Source organism: Oryctolagus cuniculus, chromosome 14 (assembly GCF_051225735.1).
Source record: "Oryctolagus cuniculus isolate XC-2025 breed Fujian yellow rabbit chromosome 14, ASM5122573v1, whole genome shotgun sequence".
Taxonomy (NCBI): Eukaryota; Metazoa; Chordata; class Mammalia; order Lagomorpha; family Leporidae; genus Oryctolagus; species Oryctolagus cuniculus.
Genome location: NC_142880.1, coordinates 40976914 through 41004159, shown reverse-complemented (window position 1 = coordinate 41004159; position 27246 = coordinate 40976914). Strand labels below are relative to the sequence as shown.

Sequence of the window (27246 nt, the reverse complement as noted above, 5' to 3'; positions counted from 1 at the left end):
AAATGTAATGTTTTATGGGGCAGGCATTTAGATCAGTGGTTAAGATGCCTCATGGGATGACCACATCCCATTTTGGAAAGCCCAGGTTCAAATGCCTGCTCTGCTTGCAGTTCTAGCTTCCTGTTGATGTGAACCCTGGGAAGCAGAGGAACATGGCTAAGATAAATAAAAGTAAAATATAATGTTTTATTTTATTTTTAAACTTATTTGAGGGAGGGTGGGAAGAAGGGGGAGAGAGAGAGAGAGAGAGAGAGAGGAAGGAAGGAAGAAAGAAATGGATATCTGCTGGTTCATCCTCCCAGGTGTCCACAGTGTCCCTGGGCTAGGCTGCAGTCAGGAGCCTGGGAGTCAGTCTGGGTCTCCTATCTCCTATGTGGGTGGCAGGGACACAACGACTTGAGCCATCACCTGCTAACTCCCAGCATGCACTTTAGCAGGAAGGTAGAATTGGGAGTGGAGCTTGGACTCCATCCCAGGCATTCCAGTGGAATTCAGGTGTCCTGAGCTGCATCGTCACTTCTGTGCCAAAAGCTGCCCTCCCCCACCCAGCACTAAAACTTAATGTTTCATAAATCCAGGCCAGGATATACCAGGATATACTATATCTATACCTCAGATTCTCACTTCCAAAATGGGGTTACTCTTGCACTCTTACATACCATACGTGCCTTAGAGGATTATGGTAAAAATCAGTTACTCTTCCAAATAACTTCTTCAACATCTTTTGAACTAAATAGTTTGAAATCTTTAACATTTCAAAGTGCAATTCACAAGGAAAGATAAAGCTTTCTAATGCTAAATAAACCCAAGCAAGGCATTGAGTTTTTGCTTAGAATCTATTTATGAAAGTCAATACCATCATCTGGCTGGCCAGATGCTACTTGGCTCCAATCCCATGGAATAGCTCCGTGACTTCAGTCTTTGCGTGCAGAGGGAAGTCAGTGTATGGGGAGCTAAAGTGGCACTTTGTGTCCAGAACAAGTCATAAAATTCCTTGTCATGGGCACTTATATTGTTATCATAAATCAGTGTAACAAATACTAGGACTCAAACCAAATTGCTGTGTTAATAAATCAGTTCTAAATTCCTGCTCCTATTTAAAGGAGGTCATTGTGTAGGTTAAAGGATTCTCAATGTGATTTTGCTAGAAAGAAACTATCAGGATAAAAGGTTAATAGAGCCTGGCCAAGTGGAAGAAGTGTGTTATCAGTGGCCACGGAATCCAGTTGGGGAAAAAGGTGGAGAAGGCTCTCAGGTTCAAGTCTCCCCTTGGTAGGTGGCTTCAGACCTATCTGGGTCCAAGCCAAGCTTGAGGTAGTCTCACCCTCTCAGGACTGGAACACAATCAGACTGAAAGACAAGGCACTCTTTCCTGCTGTTTCACTGGTCAGTGCTGGGCACTGTCAGTACCTATTGGGCCCAATATGCTTGTGTTGTGATTTTGTTCATTATTGGTATTATAAAGTAGACCATTGTTCTCCCAGAAGTTCAAGAAACATCGTTATCCTTTTTTTTTTTTTTTTTTTTTTGGACAGGCAGAATTAGACAGAGAGAGAGAGAGAGAGAGAAAGGTCTTCTTTTTCCATTGGTTCACCCACCAAAATGGCCGCTATGGCCAGCGGTGCTGTGCCGATCCAAAACCAGGAGCCAGGTGCTTCCTCCTGGTCTCCCATGCAGGTGCAGGGCCCAAGCACTTGGACCATCCTGCACTGCGTTCCCGGGCCACAGTAGAGAGTTGGACTGGAAGAGGAGCACCCGAGACAGAATCCAGCGCCCCAAATGGGACTAGAACCAGGGGTGCCTGTGCCGCAGGCAGAGGATTAGCCAAGAGATCTGCAGCCTGAAACATCATTATCCTATTAGAATATCCATGAGTGGTTAATAATTCCCTCTGTGGTTAAGACTGGTCATCTTAGTGATAGAAGGTCATCTGAGAGTCACTGAATGGAATGAAATTCACTCTTAAAATTTATTTTCTATGTTTATTTCTATGCACTTCTAAATTTATTTCTATGCACTTATTTTCTGTGTTTAGTAGAAAAAAAAATGCTGCAGCCTCAGATCAACTACTCATAATTCATCAAAAAGTAAAAGAAAAAAAGACATCCTTCATATTTTTGGAAATTAAATGGGAAGATATATTTTCAAACCACATTGACTTACAGCGGGAGATAAATGATAAATAGGTAAACAGAAGCAACAAAAAAGATAAAAAAATAAATAAGCAATGCATGTGATGAGTGATATGAAGAAAGCAAAATATGGGACAATGAAATGAGTGAGTAGGGGTGGATTGAGAGCTGTTAGCAGGTGTCTGGTGAGCAACAGCTGTGCTCAAACTAAAAGGAGGAACAAAGGCAGCCACTGGAGCACCTGGGGAAGCAGGATGGAATCTCTTCCTGGGTTCAAAGAACCAACGATGCCACCTGACTGGTGTTTAGCACAAAGAGAGAAGGGTGGGAGCTCATTAAGTCAGCGAAGCAGACAGAATCCCATTGAGTCCAGAAGTCTCAGGTACCCCATGTGGTGGTGGTGGTGGAGATGATGGTGATAATGAAGATAGTGATGTAGATTTGATAAGAAGCCAATTGAACATTTTTAGCAAAAGAGATCAAATGATGTGTTTTAAAATTGGGGAACCTCTCCTGCTCTGTGAAAAAAAGCAACTAAAAAATGGTGTAGTGAAGTGGAGTGAGAGGCAAGAAAGGTACAGAGAACCAAGTAAGATGTAGTTCTAGAGGTTTGGTATGGAGACACTGGGCCAGCTGGCATCAGCAGGGATGTTGGAACTTGGAAGACTCCAGGAAACTGCAGGAGAGCAGACCCCGTGGAAACCCCTGATATGTTTTTTGTGGGCCATTTAGTTCAGAATCTGTCTCTTTGGATCAGGTCCCTGGGTCATGGAGATGAGGATGACTGAGAAATAAGACAATCTGGGAATGCTAGGAGGGGGATAATAGGAGAAATAACAACCTTATTCTAGAGGTGTGAACATATAAAATCTGGTGAAGAAATACTTGGTGGGCATCAGAAGTAGGTAGTTGACTAGATGGGTCTAGAGCTCTGTGGGAAGGGCAGAGCTGGAGAAGATAATTTTGGCAGTCATCAACATATAAATAATGTTTGAGGCCGGTGCCACGGCTCACTAGGCTAATTCTCTGCCTTGCGGCGCCAGCACACAGGGTTCTAGTCCTGGTCGGGGCGCCGGATTCTGTCCCGGTTGCCCCTCTTCCAGGCCAGCTCTATGCTGTGGCCAGAGAGTGCAGTGGAGGATGGCCCAAGTACTTGGGCCCTGCACCCCATGGGAGACCAGGAGAAGTACCTGGCTCCTACCATCGGATCAGTGTGGTGCACCGGCCGCAGCGTGCCGGCCGCGGCGGCCGTTGGAGGGTGAACCAACGGCAAAAAAGAAGACCTTTCTCTCTGTCTCTCTCTCTCACTGTCCACTCTGTCTGTCAAAATAAATAAATAAATAATGTTTGAGAACTTGGCTTGACTGAGAGAATACTGCTGTGTTGATTTCCTATTTCCATCTATGTGTTCTCTGGGCTTTTGTGAAGTATAGTGATTCAGCCTTTTTTAAGGTTTATTCATTCATTTGAAAGTCAGAATTACAGAGAGAGAGGCAGAGAGAGGGAGAGAGAGAGAGAGAATGAATGAATGAATTTCTTCAATCCACTGGTTTACTCCCCAAATGGCCACAACAGCCATGGCTGGGTCAGGCTGGAGCTGGGAGCTTTATCTGGGTGTCCTTGGGCCATCTTCTGTTCCTTTCCTAGGCACATTAGCAGGGAGCCGGCTCAAAAGTGGGCCAGCCTGGACCCAAAAGCGCACCCATATGGGATACTGGCACTGCAGGCAACATCTTAATGTGCTGTGCCACAGCCTAGCCCCAGTGATTTAGAATCTAACAGAATTCTTAGTTCTCATTGCTCTAGCTCCATTTGCATTGCATTTAGTGATGCATAAAGTTAGCTGTTTCCATTTCTAAGTTTGTTGCAAATTGCTGATAAAATTCAGAAGTGCTATAAAAGTATCTTCCCTTGGGTTCTTTTATTTTTTTTATGGTTGTTAATGAACTTGAGAATTTCTTATAATGCACAGTGGCAACCTTAAGCACATTCCTTGCATGGGGCCTAATTATGTATCAATTTCTGCTTGTAGCAGAAGGTCTGTTTGTTTTAAGGTTGGAGGGAGTTTGATGCCTGCCATGTTCACAGACTTTCAGCCCAAATTTTGAATTTCTTCCATTTGGAATGTTGACAGTTTGACATTCTTAACAGGTCTAAGTTAAATAAAACATCATTTGAATAAACACAAGGAATATCCTGCACAAGTGGATAAATTTGCTCTATGTAACTAAGAGTGTTGGGCATCTTTCTCTCCATAATTTTTCATGGAGGATTGATACTCAAAAATAATTTGTGTCAATTGAATTGCAATACATTTTAAGACCATGTAATAAAAGAACTAACTTATAAGGGAATTTACCGTTGACAATTAATATATGTGTGCTCTTTCTTAAAAACTAAGTAATTAAAATTGTAAGAACACTGTTGCAGTTATTTTAATAAACTATTTTCTTGCCATAGTTCAATCCATTATACTTACGTTTAAGTGGGTGATAATATTAAATATGAAAGATATGGAGACCATTCTATTAAACATAAGTCTGTGTGGCTTTCTCTGGGGTCCCCTTCACAGTTTTGGTTGTGGATTCTGTTTGTAGGACTGTTATATATATATAAATGTACCACAGACTGAGTACCTTTATAACAGAAATATATTGTCTCACAGTTCTGGAGGCCCCAAGTCCAAGCTTGAGCTGTAGGCAGGGCTGGTTCCTTCCAAGACTATCCTTATAGTCCTTACAGCTCCATGCCTTTTCTGTAGCTTCAGGTGGTTTGCTGGTGATTTCTGAGGTTCCCTGGCTTGTAGAAGCATTTCCCACATCTCTGTATTCGGAGTGACACATTATTCTCCCTGTGTGCATGTCTCTGTCCCAATTTTTCCTCTTTACAAACTTATGACCACATTTTGCTTTGATTGCATCTGTTAAGGCCCTGCCTCCCAATACAGTCTCACTCACGTGGGCTGGGGATCAGGATGCCAGCATTTCTTTGTTAGGGGATACAGGTCAGCCCATAGCAGGGTGGATCTCCTTTCCTTCCTGGTGTTCCTGATTTTCCCTGGATATTGTTAATGGACAGATGTTGAAAATGTTTTCTCTTTAAGAATATGGCTAGCGGAACAAGGGTAGCACCATTTGTTAAAAGGATTTATTTATTTTGAAAGTCAGAATTACAAAGAGAGACAGAGTTCTTCCATTCATCCACTGATTCACTCCTCAGATGATCACAATGGCCAAGGCTGGGCCAGTCTGAAGCCTGACACCAGGAGCTTCAACCAGACCTTCCACAAGTCCTTGAACCATCTTCCTCTGCTTTTTTCAGGCCATTAGCAGGAAGCTGGATCAGAAGTGGAGTAGCCAGAGCACAGATCACTGTCCATAAAGGATGCCAACATTGCAGGAGGCAGCTTTACCCACTATGCCACAATACCAGCCCCCAGCACCATTTTTTAAAAGTCATTTATGTGTTTATGACACATTGATGAAGCTGATTGACATTTCTGGCCCTCACCTCTTCCTTGAACTTGCAGTTCCACTTGCCATCTTGTCAACTCCAGTTAGGCAAACGATAGACATCTCAAGATCTGCGTGTTCAAAAGAAAACTTGTTTTCTGTCCTGTTCCCTGGGGGTTGAGAGCTGTTAGCAGGTGTCTGCTTCTGTTCTCTTGCATCTCTGTTATCCATCCCACCGTTCCCTAAACTCTAAACAGCCAAGTCATCCTGATGCTTCTCTTCTTCCTCTTCCCTTCTCACACTATCCCACTGCTCTATTGGTTTTGTGTTGTTGCCCTAACCATTTACTACAAACTTAGTGCCATGAAACAATGCACATGTATTTCTCTTACAGTCTCAGAAATCCATCAGGAGTCTCATTGGGCTAAAATCAAGGTGTCAGCACCCTGTTCTCCTTTCTGGAGGTTCTGGAAAGGAATTGGCTTCCAGGATTATTTAGGTTGTCGCCTGGATTGAGCTCTGTGCAGTCTTGGGTTCAGGTCTCCATTTTCCTGTTGGCCAAGGATCATTCCCAATGAAGGGTCCACGTGTGTTGCTTAGCTCATGTTTCCTTCTTCTCTCTTCTGCTTTCAGTCTCTGACCTCTCCTTTAGCTTCATTCCTTGCCTCTTCTGCCGTATCTCTAGCTGTAGCTGGAGAACGTGTTGGCTTTTATCAGTTCATGAGATTAGAGTGTATGAATCTGAATGATCCAGGATAGTGTCCCTATTGTAGATCAACTGACTTGGAACCGCAAGTGTATTTTCAAAGACCTTTCACAGTAGAACCTGAGTGAATGTTTGCTTAAATAACCGTGGGTGGGGATTTTGGTGTGGGAGGGAACAACTCTAAATTCTTCCTCTCATAGCTGTCTTTCCTGTTAGCTCTATACACTTGGTTCTCTCCCTCCATCACTGCCACCCTAATCTGAGCTGCTACTGTGTTTGAGTATTTACAATAGCCTACTTTGTGGCCACCTAATGATTTCTAAGAAGCATGGTTTTCAGATCCAAACAAGACTGTTTGCTCTTGTTTCTATTGTTCTGTGGAGGTACACCTGAATATATATTAAGTTGATACTTTAAAAAAATGGCTTCTGAGTCATGTCACTTAGATCCTTCTAATGGCTTCCTTCAATACTTAGAATAAAGTCCAGTCTTCATATAGTCCACATGGACCTGTCTGTTCTCACAAATGCCCTCCCTCCTTACTAGACTCTGGATTTCCTCATTGCAACCATCACCACAAGAAGTCATCTGTTGTGGTGGATGTTAATTGTCTATCACTTCCCATTATAATGTAAGACCCTTGTCTGTTTTTCTCAGCATCAAATCTTCAGCCCCTAGGAAGCACTGGCATTGTGTCCATGCTGCATGTTTATATTCTTGTGGAATAAAAGTTATTATCATTCATACATGTTCATTCCATAAGCATGGGTGTTTGTGGATGCTATTATGCTGTGGGCTCTTCTCAGAGATCCCATACACACTGGGAGGATATAAATATATGTTAGACTAATTGCTTGACCACAAAAATCTTGTAGATTAATCACACTATAATTCTGTAGACTGTTGTTGAATTAAGCTATATAAAATTTCTATTTTATGAATAAAGAAACTTCACTTAAGACAAGATAAGTAACTTCCCCAAGGAAACCCAGGGCCCTAATGGGAACTTAGAAGAGGCCCACTAGCTCTGGATCCATTGCTACATCACACTAAAATTTATATAGGTTCATTTTTATTTAAGTTTACTCCAAACTTTTCAGAACCACAGATAAATTTTAAAAATTCAGTAGTTTTCTAAGAATAAATGCAAACTAAATTCATAATATTTTTAAATGTCATCTTCTTGGCATTTTTAGTAAAGTTAATCATTAAATTATATGGAAGATTGCAGCAAACAACTGACAATGTAAGGGCACACACACACAAAAAAACTTCCAGGGCAGGAAAGAAGAAAGCCTAGAAATGGCAGGTGATTAGCTGAGTGGTTTGTGGCAGGTGACTGAGGCTGGCCCTTTCTCTGGCCACTCTTCTCAGTTACTGAAGAGGAAGCAGGTATCCATTCCTTCACAACCTGAGACCCAAGCCTGCCTCTTGTTCCCCTGTCTCCAATTACACGTTTTGTAGTCTCTGGTAGGAAAAAGGTTCAAGCAGATCTCTAGGCTCTGAAACCAAAGACTGACAGAAAGGCTCATGAGGATCTCCCACTCATCCCTCCACTGATGTACTTGACATTTTAAATTGATCATTTCAATTCCCACTCAGTATGATAATATCAAAGGGAAGCACTTTTTGAGATTTTGGGTCATGGATGTTTAATTGTGTCCAGGTAATATCAGAGAATTGGAAACGTCTGGAGAAGATGAGCCCCAGACTTTATTGGAGAGAGAGGGAACAAAGGGATTTGGAAAACCAGAGGCCATCAAGGCAGGGGTAGGAGAACATGGACAGGGCTTGGGGACACTGGCAAAGCTGCAGGTCGGTACACAGCAGGGCAAGGTGGGAGGTTTGGAGGTGGAACTTTGCTCAGACCATGCACCACCAACCACAAGCCTGTAGCTCGACATGAGTCACTCCCATTCTTGAATCGCACTCATTTTTAAACAAGAGAACAAGTACTGTGCAGTTTGAGAGTTGCTGGTGAAATACACGAAGCATTTTGCACAATATGTACTTAATACAAACTACCCAACTCACAGTAACAAGAAGAGAGTCTGTATTTTCTGGCCAGCTTGATGCCTATGAAGACATGAGGTCGTAAGTCGAAGCTGCATAACTGAAACTCTGTCTTTATTCCAAACCTGATCCCTTTCTGCCTGGACTGCATTCCAGCTTCTGAGACTTCAGTGGAAAAAGAGAAACAAGACTGTGATGATGAACGCTCACAAACATGCACTAGTTGGTATCTGTGCTCTTATTTCCATCCTTTGTGTGTAACCAATAACAGTGGAGTTTCAGGATATGCCTTGATACTATCCATTCATCAGTTTAAGAAGAAAATGCTAATTCAATCTGTCAGGACATGATTAAATGTTTACTATATGCAAGTCACCATGGAAATAAATAAACTAATTTGTTTCAAAGAAGGGAAATTGAGTTTCTAGGCAAAGCAGGAGCAGATGTCAGATATTGATTATTTCCAGAATACAGCTGGGCTAAAATCTAGGTGAGGACAGGGTCACATCCGTTTCTTTCACTGCCTTTGGCGATGCCCAAAGAAAATAGGCATTTAATGACTATTTGTTGAATAGATAAATGGGTGAATGAGAATTAAAACGAGACACCTTTCTAATACTTTGTTGAGCTATGTAGTAGACATCTCAGAATATTTGTCATTTCTATATTATAAGTGCAAACACTGTCCATGTTCATTGCCTTTCATTCTGGGGGAAAATAATCTTCTTGGGCTTTATGTTTACATTAAACAATATGATTGTAATGCCAAATGCAGCAAGCTCTGTAATTAGCCATTTACTCTAGGTTCCTTGGGGGCCTGCAGTCTATTTCGCTTTCAACACAGGTACATGACAGAGTAATCACGGTTGCCTTATGACAAGCAAGGTTTTCAAGGGCCCTGATGCAGCACATGAGGTCCTGACAGAGACAGAGACGCCAATAAGGAGCTGTGAAGTTGAAAATCATCAGCTGCTGCCATGATGACATTAAAAATTATAATGTCGATAAACGAATTCTGCTTGTGCCATGGGATGGTTCATGTTAGCAATGCCTAGAATCCATTTTGCACACCAGAACTGACAATATTTTATTATAAAAGTAGATGACCATCGTTTTTAGTGTGCTGAATGGAGATGAGAATGCGTTCGATTTACAGAGCAGTGATTGTTTGACTTGTAGCCTGATGATGACTTCATGTTGCATTTTGGAGTGAAGGCATTAAGGTCAGCAGTTTCTTGTCTGTGGTCCTTAAGATGCCCATTGTGAAACACTGCCCTAAATAACTATAAGAGGGTACAGGATAGCCCCGGGAAGCATCTTGACTTTTACATTGCCAAATGATTCTTCTACATACTATTTATCAAAATAATTTCTTAAATCAACAGTTATTATGTTGCACTGTACATAATGGATTTGTCTCCTCATTGACTTTGGGTTTCTTCCAGTACAGGAGAATTATAGAACAAGGGTTCCTTCAGCCTGGCGTCATAGTTTAATATTATTAGCTTGGAAAGTGAAAAGTAGTATTCTAGACTGTTGTTTTTTTTTTTGTGGGTTTTTTTTGTTTGTTTGTTTGTTTTTGTTTTTACTATTTAAGGAGATAGTAAAACTGTCTGTTGGTTTCTGTCTTTTCCAAACCTGAATGTTATGAGATAATTCCACCTCTGTCCTCACTGGCTCTGTGTGTCACTCTCCCATCTGGACAGATGACTGGATGAAAAGCCCTCGGTTCCATGGCCATAGGACAGTGTCCTTGTTTCTTGCTGAGTCTGCCAAGAAAGTGTTTGCATAGCACTATCTAATGTCATAATGTTTTCATGCATTCTGACACATGTCCATGGGGACCCTGCAGAAAAAGGAATTTTCATTGTGTTGCTTTGCATTCACAAATCTTCCCAGATGACAGAAATAATGGAGTTATTCTTGGTACCAATAATAAAAAAAAACCCTCTAATAAATTCCTACTTACACTTTCCTAATTATGATAATGTTAATATTGAAGCAGTGATGCTAGTACATTGTTATGAACCATTTGCAATATTCAAAATTAAATTATGATGGGGTGTTGTATAATAAATAGATTAAAATGATATTGAATCATTGATTTCCATTCAGTGCATTATATACCTTTATTATTAAGGAGGCTTCATTACCAAAATCTAGCAGGAATGTTCTTGCATGAGAACAAGGGGTAGTAGGGAGGAGGTCACTTTTCCCAATGTGAGGAAACTGTTTAGAGGATTCCATGAGAGAGTGAGTTGGAGGTGCTCAGGTGGGTGGTCTGAAACTTAGTACTCAGGCTTATGTTAATGAGCAATACTGAGTATGTTATAAAATATGCCTGAGTATTATCATAATTAGAGTGATAATTTAACTTCCCAAATAAGAATTTTGATATAAATTACCTTCCTATTATTAAATTCACAATATAGTTCCATTTTAGATATTCATAGCTCTTAGAAGGATTATTAACATCAGAAGTGATAATTTATATAAACCATTTTATAAACCGTAGGCATTGTATTTATATATTATCATTATGATACATCTTTTCATGTAGAAAAATATCAGTTATTAAAATTATCATGAGCTGTGAGAATGAACAATTAAATATTTACAACTAAATTTAATAAAATAATTTCAATAAATTTAAAATGATTAAGAATTTCAGGCTACATTAGAATTTAGAGATCTTAATTTTACTTTAAAAACCTGAATTAAATCTGTTCCAATTATTTGTGGCTTAATATGCTGTACATTCCTTTGTGGAAAACTTTCTGCATGAAAAATAAAATTCTTACAGAACAATATACTGCATTCCATAGTATTATGAGTCCACACCAAATTCAAGGAAATAGAATCTTATTTCAATTAGTTCATAAACATAAAAATGATGAAAACAATGCTATGTTGAAAAGAAACAAAGTGGGACCATCATTATGGCACAGTGGGTTTAGCTGCCACCTGCAGCACTGGCATCCCATATGAGCTCAGGTTCAAGTCCCCACTGCTTCAGTTCTGATCTAGCTCCCTGCTGATGCACATGGGAAAACAGTAGAGACTTGGATGGAGTTCTAAGCTTCTGGCTTCAGCCTGGCCCATCCCTAGCTGTTACAGTCATTTGGGAGTGAACCAGTAATGGAAGATCCGATCTCTCTCTCTCTCTCTCTCTCTGTCTCCCTCTCTCTTCTTATGTCCCTCCCTTCCTCCATCTCTCCCTCCCTCCCTCTCTCTGGTTCTGTAACACTGCCCTTCAAATAAATTATTTTTAATGAAAAAAATATTAATTTTTCTAAAATTGTCAAATAATGTGGTGTCCAACATTATACATGGACATATAAAATATTGTTTATCCATGGTTATCCTTCCATTTCTGAGATCAAGTATTCTAAAATATTTGTAATCTACTTATAGTCTCACAAAAATGGTGTATCATTCAAAAAAAAAAAAAAAAACCTGATGCTTTAAGCCCATCAGCTTGCAGTGTTTATTAGACTGAGAATTCTTTACTCTCTTTTCATTAAGCTCTGATCTTTATCTGTGAGCTTAGTCTCATCAGCAGACAGGCACTCAGAGTTGTGTGTACCCTGTCTGCTTGTGTGTTGTTCCTGTTGCATTCTTACCACCATGATTCTCCTTGCCTCTGACTTCTGTACTACTACTGCTGAGCTAATTGCTGACATTCCTTTCATTACTAACATCATTGTCTGAAAGTGCTCTGCTCAGGAATTCTGAAATACAATTTCCTGGGCTAGTCTTCGTCTAAAAAGATGTGCAAACACACTGGCTCAATTGTTGGTGTATTTTTTTGACTTCGAGAAAGCACACAATTTTACTGAATGTTGCTATAGAAAATGTTTCATACATATTATACATAGACCTTTTTTCACTTTAGTGTGCCTCAAATATTGCTCAGAATTTGGATATGAGCAAACACTTTTCACACACTGATATAAAAACAATAGATCTATATTCATGCACTTACATAATCCTTCTAAGTAACTGAAAACCTCAGTGTCAGATAGGGGAACACAGATGGTACACAGGGAAGTGGAAGTTGATTCACATATTCATGAAAGCAAGCAGTATTGATGCATTTTGGAGCTTCTTCTTAACTTTGAAATCCCTCAGCATTGTAGCTCAAGTATCAGCTGGATGGCAGCAGAATGTCATCATAAGACCAGAACAAACTTCTGCCCTCAAGGTTCCCAGGCATGCAATACAACTGTCAAGAAATCAGCCATATCTATGTGCCACTTCCTACAATCAAAGTAACAAACTCTGTGGCCTATATAACCCCATGAAAAGTCTAAACTGTGTTTATTAATTCCTTTCCCATTGCCCTGACTTGTTGCAAAATTGCAGTCCCAGGAATAAATTTCACCTTTGGTCCTAACTGATCTCATTGATAAATAGAGGTTCCTACTTTTTGGAATTTTAGGATCTAGCAAAAATAAAAGGCAAAAACTTTATTTTCCAGTAATAGATGTCATTGTTGTCAAAAAATACTATATATTGGTAAGACTGCTGGCAGATTTGAGATTACATACACAATAGGAGTTATTGGAAAAAACTCAAATAATTTAATAATAATACATAAATATGTTTAATACTTCAAAAAAGTTCTAAAAGTAGACAAATATGGGTTTGAGATGAAATTTTCTTGGGTGTATAACTTTTCCCTTGTAATACTTTCTTTTTCATCTAATTTTCCAGGATAAATATTTGTGACATCCTGTTCTATCTACTAAAGCACATTGCCCCATATATTTGTGGTGTTATAAACACTTACATCTTTTTGATGTATTGTGTTGTAAATTTAAAATTGTTTTTATTTATTTGAAAGGTGGAATGAGAGAGGAGGGAGGACTCTTCCTTCTGCTGGTCCGCTCTCCAAATGCCTACAGCAGCCAGACCAAAGCCAAGATCCAGGAACTCAATCTGGGTAGCAGAAGCTCAAGTACTTGAGCCATCCTCTGTTGCCTCCCAGGGTGCACAGCAGCAGGAAGCTGAGTCAGACCAGAAGTGGAGGCTCGAATGGTTCCTAGGTACACTGATATGGGATGTGGGCATCCCAGGGACAGCTTAACCAGTTGTGCCACAACACCAGCCACCCCCTTTTGATGGCTTTTGAGTGGGTTGTTAATAAATAGTATCTTCAGGAAATATTAAAGTTTCATACTTGTTTCTGAAAGGTTTCAGTTATATCTTGTGCTTTTCATAAAATGCCATGGGGACCAAAGTGTATTTTTAGCACTTCATCATTAATCCCTATATTAAAAGATACCATTTTTCTTCCTCCAGCTTGCAGTAAAGGTTTTTAAAATGTGGTCTATAGCATTGACCTTAATTCTCTTAATTCTCTTGGAAATGGTAGACAACCATGATTGGTGGAGGATTGCTCCTAAAGAGCTCCTGGCTCCTGGCTCCTGGCTTTGGCCCCGCCCACTCCAGCCGTGACAGCCATTTGGGGAGTGAACCAGCAGATGAAAGACCTCTCTCTTTCCTCTCTCTCTCTGCCTTTCAAATAAATAAAAAAAATCTTAAAAAAAAAAAAATATTGTTCTCAGGCGTTGATGAAGAAACATAACGAATCCACCATAATTCATGAAAGATTCATGACCAAATATTTATATACCATTTTCAACTTTTGAAAGATACTGACAAGCATAAAAAAAAGAAAAAAACAAACCATTAAATTCCTAGAAGTATAGCCAGTCATGTTGAGCTGTGTGTCCCTTGTAACACCTCATCCCCTTGACCGAGCCCCTATAACCACCATCCTCTGCCTCTTAACTTCCCAAGCCACAAGTTAACTCTTTAAAGTTAGAAGACAGAATGTTCCAGACTAAAAGCCAGAAACTGTGATAACACTCAAGGAGACTATGTCCTATGGAGAGCTATACAAAAATGTGTGTCTAGTTATGATTTGATGTATTGAAATGCTGTGTGTTTTCAAAAACTGGCTTGCATTTGTTTTAAATGGACTCTCTGATTTCTTTAAAGCTTATTTATCTGTTTAGTACTTTTAGTAAAGAAATACTTTTGAACGAGTCTCTTTGGCTAGTGTTTTACCAAGCACACTGTGGGAAGAACTTAAAATGCTTAGTCATGTGCGCCCTCTTATTGGTATTCCTTAGGTGCCTCAACCAAGGGCAATGACATAATACCTAAGTCCAGGCAAGAAACAGAGCTCACTCTGTTTTGAACAAGTATTATTCATGATCACCACTTTACATAGATGTTAGAGGAGATCAGATGACATGAGCTAATTATGCAAAAAATGGAACCAAATGCCACTCTTAATGCTAAGAGATTTATACAATATTCTGGGTATCAGAGATTTTTGAACTGTTTCTTCAAAGACCAGTCCTTTAAATATATGCTTGAGATATGCAGAAGTGTAAAATATGATAGACACTTTCAATCTGGTAATAACTAGGAGGTTCTGACATGAGGAAAAGCTGTTTTGTGGTTGGAAAAATTGCAACCTGTCTTGGCATGCAAACATATGTACATGAATGCGTGTATGTGTGTGTGTGTGTGTGAGAGAGAGAGAGAGAGAGAGAGAGAGAGAGAGAGAGAAAGGAGAGAGGAGTGAAACTGCTTGAAAAGTGAGAATTCTATATTTGCTATTATTGTTATTACCGGGAAAGAGCACATATTCAAAGCAATATCAGTGCATTATTGTATATTAGGAGGCAATTGCAAATCATCTATATAGCTTACATATTCCTTTACCTCAAATTAGTGTATTTTTAAAAAGTGATCTCTAAATATGTTCACTTGCAATCTTTGCCACTGTGTACTTGGTAACTAGAAATTCCTCTCTTCAAGCTTTCTTTATGCTGTAAATGTACAATCATTTGAATTTCATAGATTGAAAGTTTGCATTGTCAAAAATGCAGAAGGGCTTGCTGAACTATTACAAGTTCACATCCTATTTCAGAAACCAAGGGTGCTTTGAATACAGTAGAGTTACTTTCAAATCTGCCCATGAACACTTTTGTTCTTCTTAATCTGTCATCACGCAAGCTTTAGTCCAAGGCATAGAGTGAAGGAATGGGTAGCTACTATAAACCCCCAAATAAAGAGTTCGTACCCAGATAGAGCAAATGATAACAAGAGCATCTTTTGTTAGTAGGATTTGGTTTTCCCTGATGAACACGAGCTAGTGCATGACAACACATATTGCTCGTCTCAGTACTCAGGACTTATTTATTTACCGTGTCCCACGCTAGGTTTGAAGAGTGTTAGGGCAGCGGCAGGCAGCATGCAGTTTCAGTTTTATCTGCCAGGGCTCCAGGCAGAAGTCCAGCATTGTTTATTTGACTTCCTTCCTCTTCCCTTTCTCCTCTTCTTGCCATTACCAACCCCCTCTATCGACTTTGGCCATGGGCAGCAGATAACTGCTGGACTGCAAATGAAAGGCTGAGTTGGCCCCCAGAATGTTCCTCCTTGCAACTCTCTAATCGCTCAGCATCTTCATGCCAGAGTTGCATCCTGTCCCTTGGAAGTCAGACTCCGTAATTTGGCTGTCGATCATGTGTAATTTTATACCTTAGAGTCTGCAAGGATAATAAATAGAATTACAGAGTTTTACTTTGGAATGTGAATTTTCAGAAAATGTAATGCCAAAATTTCAGGAAAGAACCAAGTCTTTTTTCAAATGTTCTTCTAAATATTGTGTTAATGAAGAGAAATTTTTTAAATTGACATTAAATTTACTTGTGTCAGTGTCCAGTGTTGGTGCTAATTGGTCCTCCACTTTGCTATCATTTTGAGTAGATAAAAATGGTCAACAGGTTAAAATGTAGTTTTCTTTCTTTCTTTTTGTCCAAGAGGATCACCACATCTTCAATCATTTTAAAATTTATTATAGTACACCAGATAGTAAATCCTCCATCCTTAGTTGTACCTTTATTTTGTACAACATAAATATCCTTAATTTACTTTTAAAAATGAAATGGACAAGGATCTTGGTGGAAATGCCTTTTTTAAAAGTTTTTTTATTTACTTGAAAGAATTACAGGGGCCAGTGCTGTGGCACAGTAGGTTAATCCTCCACCTGCGGGTACCGGCATCACATATGGGTGCCAGTTCTAGTCCCGGTTGCTCCTCTTCCAGTCCAGCTCTCTGCTGTGGCCTGGGAAAGCAGTGGAGGATGGCCCAAGTGCTTGGGCCCCTGCACCCATGTGGGAGACCAGGAAGAAGCTCCTGGCTCCTGGCTTTGGATTGGCGCAGCTCCACGCAACTCCAGTGGTTACAGCCATTTTCATGGGAGTGAACCAACTTTCTCTCTCTCTCTCTCTCTCTCTCTCTCTCTCACTGTGTATAACTCTACCTGTCAAATAAATTAATTAAAAAACATAGAAAATGGAAAACGTTGTTAAAAAAAAAAAAGACAGAGTAGCAGAGGCAGAGGCAGAGAGGTCCTATTTTTGCTGGTTTACCCCCCCCCCCCCAGATGACTGCAACAGCCAGAGCTCTGATAATCCAAGGACAGGAGCCAGGAACCTCTTTTGGGTCTCTCACATGGGTGCGGGTGCCCAAGGACTTGGGCCAACCTCCACTGCTTCCCCAGGCCACAGCAGAGAGCTGGATCAGAAGTGGAGAAGCCAGGACTCAAACTGGTGCTCATGTGGGATGCCAACACTGCAGGCTGCTGCTCCACCTGATAAGCCACCTTGCTGGCCTCAGAAATACCTTTAAAAAAAATCAAGAATATTCAAAAGTAAACAGTGTTCCTAATTTTATACACACTTGTCTGTTAAGTCTTCCAAAAATCTAGACTCAAGAATAATTGAAGACATTCTTTTTTTAAGTATTACATGCCTACAGAAGAGCGCATTTGCCACTAAGTACAGTTGTTTAATTCTATGTGGGATTCAGTCATTATCTTGCATGTGGTGGTGGAGGGTTTACTGTCTGTGCTGAGTTATTAATTCACTGTGCACCATACACGGTGCACCTAGTCACTGGGCATTCCAGCAGTGTCTGATTGGGACCACGTGACGTTTCTGCTGTTGTGTTCCTAGGGACTACCATGGCTGAGAAATAGAGTGGGCATATACAAACATTTAGAAGAGAAGGTCAAAGATCATATTTATTTTACCATTTAACATGCCCACTTATAATATATAGAAGTTCTGATAACACATGATATTTGCCAATATTTGGTCATGCTGTTGCTCTTTGCTTGTCTCTCTCATACTCTTTTCCATTCAGATGGATGGGTAGTAACATGCCATAGTGATCAAAATTGTGAATCCTAAACAGGAACAAGGTTTATAATCTTTTTATTTATTCATTGGCCATAGGAATATCTTTTTTTCTGAAGTGGCTATTAAAATATTTTGCCCTGTTTTTATGGGTTTGCAAATTAGTTCTTCAGTATTTTACATTCCAGATTTATACATATTTATAAAGAAAAAGAGTAAAAATATTTCCTACTGGTGCACTTTCAATTTCTTAATGGTATCTTTAGTAAACAGAATTTCCAAATGTTAATATGTCTCAATTATAACTTTTTAATGTCCTTTTATGATTAGCATATTCTGTGTCCAGAAAGGAAATGCTGGCCTACCTCAAGGTCACAGAGATGTTGTTTCTTTTATTCTCACCCCTTTTCATGTCAGTACCTAGTTTTTTATGTTTTTGGTGATGGGGTCAAGTTGCCATTTTTTTTTTTAACCAGATCAGAGTGTTGATTCTCTTCCCCGTGGCATCATGATTCACACGGAGCAGGTGCATGTGTGGTGTGATGTCTGCGTGCTCTGCTGTTTCACTGTTTGTTCTTCTTGCACCACTGTGTTATCTATCAGCCATCCTGATTTCTTCTTTTTCTTCTTGGCCCTCTGCATTTCCATAGAAGTTTCAAAATCTAGCATCTATTGCTTTAGGCCTCCAACCCCCAAGAAAACAAACATGCTGAGGTTTTGATTGGACTTGTATTAAATCTATCATTAATCCAAGAGATTGAAATCTTTGCAAGATTAAGTCTGCCAATCCATAAACATGTTATGTTCCCCAGTCATTTAGGTGTGCCTTAATTTTGATAATGTTGTATGGTGTTTAGTGAGATAGTCTTATACTACTTGGGTGTTTTTCTGTGGGTACTCTAAATATTATTTTTGTAGTGGTTTTTGTTTTTTACTGTATTACCCAAGACCTTCAGTACAATATTAAAGTGAAAATGATAATAACAATGAATGATAGCTAATATATTTGAGGAAGTTTTCCATATTTACCTCTGGTTGTAATTTTTCAATTAGTATTTAGTTATCATCAAATTGAGGAGATTCCCCTCTATTCCTAGTTTCCAAACTTTTTTTCCCTTTTAAATTATAAATGTTGAATTTTTATCAAAAACAATTATTTATGCCTACTTGGGATTTGATTTAATTATGTTGAGTGTCTTACAATGTTCAGTTTATTCTAATTCTTTCCTAGAAGCACTAAAATGAACAAAAATACAAAAAAAGTGAATTAAATTCTGTTTTTAGTAACACTAGGAGCAGAATCAGTCACATGCTCATATATAGGAGGTCTATAGGGTTTATACCTCACTTTCTGGGCTTCACACAATTTGCATATTTCATTGAAAAAGAAAAAGAAAGGGGGGGGGGTGAGGAACCACGTGGTTAGAGTCCTGCTTCTTCACTTCCCTCATACTCGGCACTCTTCTCCTTCCCGGTCTAATATTTAGCAAGACCAACCAGGAAAAATTTGCCTTCATTGAAAAATCACTAATAAACCAAAAAGCATGAATAGAAGACAATGGGTTAACAACACAAAAGAAAAAATAAGAAATCAGAAAAAAAAAGGAACAGGATGAAGTATACAAAAAAGATAAAATTACCTCCAGGTAATGTGAGAGAGAGTTAGCCATATTTTTTTTTTTTTAATTTATTTGAGTGGAAGAGTTACAGACAGAGGGAGAGACAGAGAGAGGTCTTTCATCTGCTGGTTCACTCCCCAAATGGCCACAATGGCCTGAGCTGGACCATTCCAAAGCCAGGAGCCAGGAGCTTCCGCCAAGTCTCCCGTGCAGGTGCCATCCTTGGGCCATCCTTCACTGCTTTCCCATATCATAACAGAGAGCTTAAGAAGAGGAGCAGCCAGGAATCTAACTGGCACCCTTGTGGGGTGCTGGCCCCACAGGCAGAGGCTTAGCCTACTACGCCACAGAGCTGGCCCTGCCTTTTTTTTTTTTTTTTTTTTTTTTTTGTGGCTAACCAAATTTAAAATCATGGGGGAAAATGAAATCAAGGAAGAGGCCCTAAGACAAAGAAGGTACAAAGGACTAACACAGATCTGGCCAAGAAGGGAAAGTGGTCTTGGAGAGTAAAGGGAAAAAAAAAAAAAAAAAGGCAACAATGAAGCCATTGCTGAAATGCAATGATGTTAGAAGCATCTTGAAGGGTGGACAGTGCAACTATGAGGAGCCGTGCTCTGTGGAAATAAAGCGGGGGAAAACAGACATGGACACAACTGAAAAGAAGACAAGAAAAACAGAACAGAGACCACTGGGAGCCAACCCATAAGCTGCTGTGATGTTCACGTTTCTCACTTGGCAAAGTCATTTTCTTGCAAAAGGGAAATACCAGCCCGCCTTTCTAATTCCCTCCTGCAGTTTTCCGAGTCAGAGGACTATCTGAATGATTTCTTCAGAATTAGGAGGGAAAAAACCTGAGAGGGGCAGAGTCGCAAGGACACCTTGGGGGATGAAAGGAGTCGCACTCCTGGAGCTCCTGGGTGTATCCTGTTCCAGGGGAATACAGTCTGCTTGGGTTATATGTGAGGGACCTGTGTCTGCCTTGCAGGCCACAGAATATCATCTGAAATATGCATTCACAGGAAATGTCAGCACTTGGGAATTTTCTTGCAGTTTTTTCATATAGCCAGCATAGAGTCAAGATGAAAATCAGGGTGCATGATTTAGGTCTAGATGTACAGCCGTTTTAAAAGAACAGTGGAATTGTTGTGGGGAGTGTGTGCTGTAAGAACTACCCTGTGCTTGATAAAAATTCAGTGTCTGGGGGCAGGCCTAGTCGTTATGACATCACTTGGGACAACAGCATCCCTTGTCAGAGTGGCTGGGTTCAAGTCACAGCTCCCATTCCAATTCCAGCTTCATGCTAACGTGCACCCTGGGAGGGAGCAGGTGGTAGCTCACGTGGTTGGGTCCCTGCTACTAGGTGAGAGACCTGGATTGAGTACCAGGCACTTACAGGTGACTGGGGAGGAAACCAGCAGATATGAGCTCACCCACTCTGTTCATCTGTCTCTCTCTTTCTCCCTGTTTGTTCTTTCTGCCTCTCAATTTTTTTAAAGTATACACTGTTTAAATTTTTAATTAGTAAGCTTTGATCGTCTGGAAAATGATCAAAACCTCATTTTTAAAAGTCACCTTGTTCAGTTCTTATTTCAGCTATTACAACACGAAATACAACACTTCAGCGAAGGCTGCACGTTTCTTTCAACTTTGTCAAGTATTATCCTAACAATTTATATTGTGCATTGTTTTAAAGTTGGGAAACTTGTGCTGATATCTTAAAGCAGTCTAATTGCATTGGGTTCTATCTCTGTTTACAATAATTTGCTGCTGGTCATCTAATTATATACTGTGGACTTGGGTTCCATTTATTATATGGTTCAATAAAAACTACTAAAATACTTGGCTGGGTTTTGTGGCTGAAGCAGAATCAAGTAGAAGACTTCAATGAAGCTGAGGTAGTGTAATAGCTGCGGTTGTTATCAATGTATAAAACTTAACTTCAAAAAGCGACTTCTAGACAAGTTCACCTTTCCGTGAGCCCTCTGAGTTAGATCTTGCTACTTGTCACTGTACAATTGTCCATCTTTGAAATCAAAACCAGAGTGACTTGGGGGCAGGTGTGTGCCTCAGCAGTCACGTTGCTACTTGGGATACCTGCATCCCACATCAGGAATCCCAGTTCCTTTGCTTCTGATCCAGCTTCCTGTTGAAGGATCCTTGGGAAGCAGCGGATGGTGGCTCACATAGTTGGGCCTCTTTCAACCCTGTGGAAGATGGGGTGGATCTTGGCCCAACCCTGGCTGTTGAGGGCATTTGGAGAATGAGCCAGCAGATGAAAGATCTCCTTCCTTCTGTCTCTCTTTTAAATCAAATGAAAATCAGTATTTTTTCAAATTTAAAGGAAGAAAAATAAAACGAGTGCTTTGGATGTGGACTTGAAAAACCTTGAATCTGTTTCTTGCTGTAGAATTCACCAAGGGAAAAAAGTCTGGGTTCAGTTTGAGGATGATTTCGTCATCTGGCTTGTGGCTGCTGTTGTTGTTTCATTAGTTTTGTTCTGTTTTTCATGATACAGACAGCTGAGACTCTAGATGCAAATAACTGAGTCTAGATAGAAATTCAGGGTGAGGGAGTGGAAGTCTAGAAAACTAGAATTTGCCAGGCAGGCTGGTGGGAGGGTCCTTTTGTGATGAAATGTTGCATAAATAATGCTGGTGGGGGTCTAAATTCACTGTTGCCATGGAGACCTTTGTGCCTGGCTGAACTCTATTCTCTCTCAAGAAGGCAGCCACTAGGCTTGTGGGATCTCTGATGCATCTTGCTTTGCTTTCTCCTAAACTGAGAGTGAAAGCAGAAATTAAACTGTGATCATTTGGTGTCCGGACGTTCTCGCTGCTTTTCCCTCGCTTCGCCCTTTTAGAGCTCCTCTGTGGTTTCTTTTAGCCGGTGGTGTAGGGAGGGAGGAGCAGGTGGGTGGATGCCTGAAACCGCCTGCAGCGCGTCCTGGGAAGGAAGGAAGACAAGTCCGCTGGTTTGCCTAGACCACACATTCCAAGTATTTCAGGACCATTTTTTTCCAAAGGTACAGTAAAGGTAAAAGAAACAAAGTGAAAATGAACTGTATTTAGTTTTTCAGTGATTTCATTATTAATGCTTTGTGATGGTTTTAGCTAAAGTTTTAAAAGTGCAGGTTGTGAGTTACATGTAGAAAAGATGGTCTAATTTTACTTCTGATCTCATGGCTGTCAGTTTACTCTGTGTGTGAACAGTGAGGTAGTAAAAGCCAAATAACCAAATTAAGCAGAAAGTGGTTGTAATGTTGGATGTGCCATTTCCCTATTAACTAATGATTACAGCTCTTTAAAACCGTTTTTAGTAAAATTTCCTATGCCACAGATACATGCTTTCCATTTTATGACAGTTAAAGTTATCCATGTAAATAGATATTTGCAATTCAATATGCATTAAGCAAGAGTTGATTTGGAAATTGTGGGTCTATCTTTACCCGGGTGCACAATTTAATGAATAACCCCACCCAGAAAGAAATTACTCATAAACCATAAAGGCATGAAAATCACCCAACAAGTATTACTGTGTAAAGTCACTGTAAAATCCACTGTAATGGACCATTAACTTGTTGCATTGCATCCCTTTCTCCCAGAGAGTGTTTGGTTCTCATTGAGATTTATATTAGAACTAGAGTACCATAATTACATGTTTTGATTTTTCCAAATGGTACAGGTGTGAATGGAAAGCACACATCCCATAATTACAGGAAACCTTTACCATCCAAGTGACTCCAGATAGCTTGCCTTCAGATAACTCACTGAGAGAATCGTTGACCAAAATTTATAATGGCTCTGTGGATTTCACCTGTGCTGCCATTTTAGCTAAAATATTTGTGCTACTCAACAGAGAAACAAATTGATTGAGAAATCTGGCAATTTGGCATGATGAAGGGGGATTGTGTATTAGACGGTTAGATATTTACAAAACAGATATAACTTGTAGAATTCCAAGCACAATAGCTTTAAAGTTAAAGTGTTTTCAAGTGGATAATACTAGTGGCAAAGAATGATTTCAGCTTGATTACAACTATCGAAAAATAAAACTTTTACTTGATGTCATTTGAAAAGTGAATGACTTTGTAACTCAGATATAAATACAAAGAATGACCAAGTTCACTTAAAAATTGTTTCTTTTTATGAGAAACATAGTGTCATGAGTCTTAATATTTTAATCACCTAGCCATGAAAATGCTTTATTTCAATGAAGCTAACAAAGAAAGGATTATGTACACGCTGGGGGCACCTCTTACTAAATATTTAATTTCAAATCATTAAAAGTTTAAAGTCTGTGTTAATCATATTAAGTTTAAGAAATCTTTTTTGTTTTTAAGAGATGAAAGTAAACTTTAATGGTACAGATGAAGAATGGTCATTTAAGAAAAGTTTGACCTTGGAGAAGGATTTCCATGTTGACTGCCATGTAATAATGTTGCCTAAATCCTAGAAGAAATAACTGTGAAGCTTCACGTGAGAAATGTGTTGTCTGTGTACCCAAACTCTTCATAACATCAATGAAATAGATTCAAGTGATGCAAAATCTTCAAAACTCTAGAACACAATAATCCAAGCAAAGGATTTTTAAAATAAAAATAAAAACTAATTAGATAGCATAAGTTTTTATTATCTTATATCACAGAATATAAAAACTTTATATGAGAAGAAAATTTGAACTATTTATAAAGTTCTCTTTAAATCCTGATGTTTCTATCATGTGGGTCATCTAAAGACAATAGAAGTATTTTAGAAGGCATTTCAGCACATAATCAAAGTGTGATTTAAAAAAATACTTCTGAGGATTTCTGATTGCCAAGTTGCAAACTTCTTCTTTCTGGGCTATTTTAATGATAAATATATTTGTACAATAAGATAAGCAGAAAAGTAGTTTCAAATGTTTAAAAATATATTTTCCCACACCATTCAAGCAAGCTCTCATCAAAATGGACAAGAAATGGAGAATCCCGACTAAAACTTTCAGCTGAAATGGCTTAGACATGAAGATTTAGGGTTGTGCTTCTATAAGTAGCTTACTAATGGGTGAATTCAGACTTGGAGTTGGATCACAGAGCTCACGTATCATTCGTGGGTTTTGTAGTATTTGTTTTGCAGTCCTTTTTTTGAGTGTTGTCGAAGTCACTGCATACTTGGAAGGAGACATTCCCTGGGGCTCCAGAACTAAGGGTTCTGGTGAGGATCCAGGTGTGAGAAGCGGTAACTGTGATGGAGTTAGATAGTTGCTCTGATGGTGGTGAGGGCTAGGACAACGTGGCAGTGTTGTTGTATATGCCATGCCTTTTCACATGTATTTATTCGATTCTCCCCACTAGCTGGGATAAAGATGAACAATGTCACAACATAACCAGGAAGAAATGACTATCAGAACTGTTCAGAGGGTAGCCAGAGAAATCCTCTGAAAATGTACTGCATGACAGGAAAGGTCCAAGTCCCTAGAGGGACCACCCAGGGACACAGTGCTCTGCACCTGCCACTCTGACTCTCCCATAGAGTTCTTCCCTGCTGCTCACTAGGCTCCAGCATGGGAAATGGCTGCTTTTCCTGGAACACGCTCCGAGCCAACCTTGGCTGAGAACATCCCCCAGCTCCCCTTTCTCCTTCAGCCCCTCCTCCCCACCCAGATCTGTTCATGCCTTCCTCCCTCATATCTTTCCGACACTGGCCCAGATGGCTTCTTCCCAGTGAGGTCAGTCACCTCAATGACCCTGCACAGCTGGCCTTTTCCTGAATGTCCTTTCTCCGCTGCCTTTACTGCAGGAGGCACACAGCATCTATGCGTTCATTTTGTTCACTGCACATTTCTCCACTTGAATGTAAACGTGGTGAGGGCAGGGATTTTTGTCTAATTATTTTCACTGATGCATTCCCAGCACCCAGACCCATGCTTGGCATATTTGTTCAATGTACCTATGAAGATCTGCATTTATAGATTCCCTGTCATTCAATAGAAAAGTGTCAAATATGTTTTGCTTTTTTTTTTTCCAGATTAAAAAGATAGTGGTGAGCACGCAAAATGATCAGTAAAGTATATTAGTCAATGTTAAGGAATTGAGAAGGGGTCTAAGTAATAGCTAGCAAATTCATTTTCCTTCCCACCAGCACCCTTAGCTGAGTCTCTTGCCTCTCAGCAGAAGAGTAGTTGAGAAGTTTGCATCCATGGCTTGATGTCAGATGGACTCTTAGCAGGAGAACCCAGAATCTTGTCCCTTCTTACCACCCTCTCTCTAGCTGTGGAAATTTGATAAATACCTTCAGCTTCTGTTCCTCCTTTCCTTCCACCATGAAACTCATGACATTGCAATGTGTTAGCTCTGCCGTAAGTTCTGTAAATTTTCTGCACCTTCTCTGAAGAACTTTTTAAAGATTTATTGTGTTTATTTGAAAGAAAGTGTTATGAGCGAGAACAGGAGAGAGTTTCTATTTGCTGTTTCACTTTTCCAAATGGCTGAAATGGCGAAAACTGGGCCACACCAAAGCTGGAAGCCAGAAGCTGGGAACTCCATCCACATCTCCCATGTGGGTGCAGGGGCCCAAGCACTTAAGCCATCTTCTGCTGCTCTCCCAGGAACATTATCAGGGAGCTGGATAGGAAGTGGAACAGCTGGGACTCAAACCTGTGACCATATGTGATGCTGGTATTGAAAGTGGTTAAGCCATGGAACCAGGACACCAGCCCCCTCTTCAAAGGAATGGACAAGCAGACAGTATGATGCCAGCATCCCATTTGAGCACTGGTTTGTGTTCCAGCTGCTCTACTTCTGATTCAGCTCCCTGCTATTGTGCCCATGAAAGCAGCAGAAGATAGCCCCAGTCCTTGGGCCTCTGTTACCTAGGTGGGAGAAATGGATGAAGCCCCTGGCTTCAACCTGGCCACAGATGTGATTCCCTCTCTCTCTCTCTCTCTCTCTCTCTCATTCTGTTTCTGTAAACCTTTCTTTCAAATAAGTAAATATTTTTTTTTAAAAAAAGAGAGAAGTCTAAACTCTAAAGCAATAGATGGCTTGTTTTTATTTCTGTCCATGTTTAACATGAGAAAAATATTTCACTGGCCTGGGTTATTTTTGTGATCATTATCAGTTAGCAGCTATATTTATGTCTCTGTCATAAAACAGAATCCTTATGATCCTAAAAATGACCAATCAATATCAATCATGTCCATGACATTATCTGGTATTTTTGGGTCATGCTAGCTTACGTGGAAATCCTACCAACAATATATTTCTTTCATTATGGATCAAATCATCTGCCTTTATCCCAAGTTCATCTCACATTTGTCGAGTTTAAACTTAGCACATGTAATTTCAAAAGTAAATTCAGAGGAAACCCATGAAATTTGTTTATCTTAAATTAAAAAAAAAAAAGTAACTGAGCAAGTTCTAGGAATTTGATAAACACTGCATTATGGCTAATTACAAAGCAACCTGTTACTTGTTCAAGGCTTTAAAATACTGAGTATGTGAACTCTAAGGTTTTATCACTTTTAAAGGAAAGTAAATTGTAAATGTTTGGCAATTATCTGATCATTTCAATACAAGATACAAAGGTTAGTAGGTATCTGCCTTCTGCAAGCCCTGGCTCCTGTTTTGCATGTCTGGTACAATGTTGGAATACATGTCTCACAGGAGAGTGACTCTGAATATGATTATTTCTTGCACGGCCTCCACGTTAGTCACACGTTCCCTCTTCATGAATTTCGTCTGCTTCGGCTCATTTCAAGCCCTCATGCTCTCCTGAACCAATTTCTAGCCATTTTCATCAGCATTAATGGAGTTCCTTCAAGAGATACTGTATTCAGTGTTGAAATGCTAAATGTAATTAAATCTAGCTGCAGCGGTTGAGGATTAACTGCACCTACATTACCACAGAGAACTCTTGCCAAATACTGGAAGCAGTAAATGCAGACTTACAGATGAAAAAAATCAGAATGGGAGAGTTCGCGTTAACTGTGGGCTGAGGCTCAGGAATCTCAAGCCCATCACTGTTCAGCCGTGTGGGCCAGCAGCTCCAGGCTCTGTGTGTAGCTTGAGGAGCTGGCACTGTTGCCTGTTGCTGACCTAGACCTGAAAGCCTGGTGCAGACTCAG

At 39.9% G+C, this 27246-nt stretch overlaps 1 protein-coding gene across 6 annotated transcripts in view; it reads left to right on the top strand.

Annotated features, from left to right (window-relative positions):
* CTNND2 (catenin delta 2) overlaps positions 1-27246 on the top strand; it is a 993743-nt gene that overhangs the window by 317922 nt on the left and 648575 nt on the right. Inside the window, exon 1 of one of the 6 annotated variants that reach the window (XM_089312618.1) lies at positions 21905-22165. The exons of 4 other annotated variants lie outside the window; for them this stretch is intronic. In XM_089312618.1, coding sequence (XP_089168744.1) covers positions 22061-22165 — 105 coding nt within the window. In that variant the 5' untranslated portion in view covers positions 21905-22060. Of the gene's footprint in view, positions 1-21904; positions 22177-27246 lie in introns of those variants that run through there. One more of the 6 variants, XM_089312619.1, reaches the window with a different exon arrangement.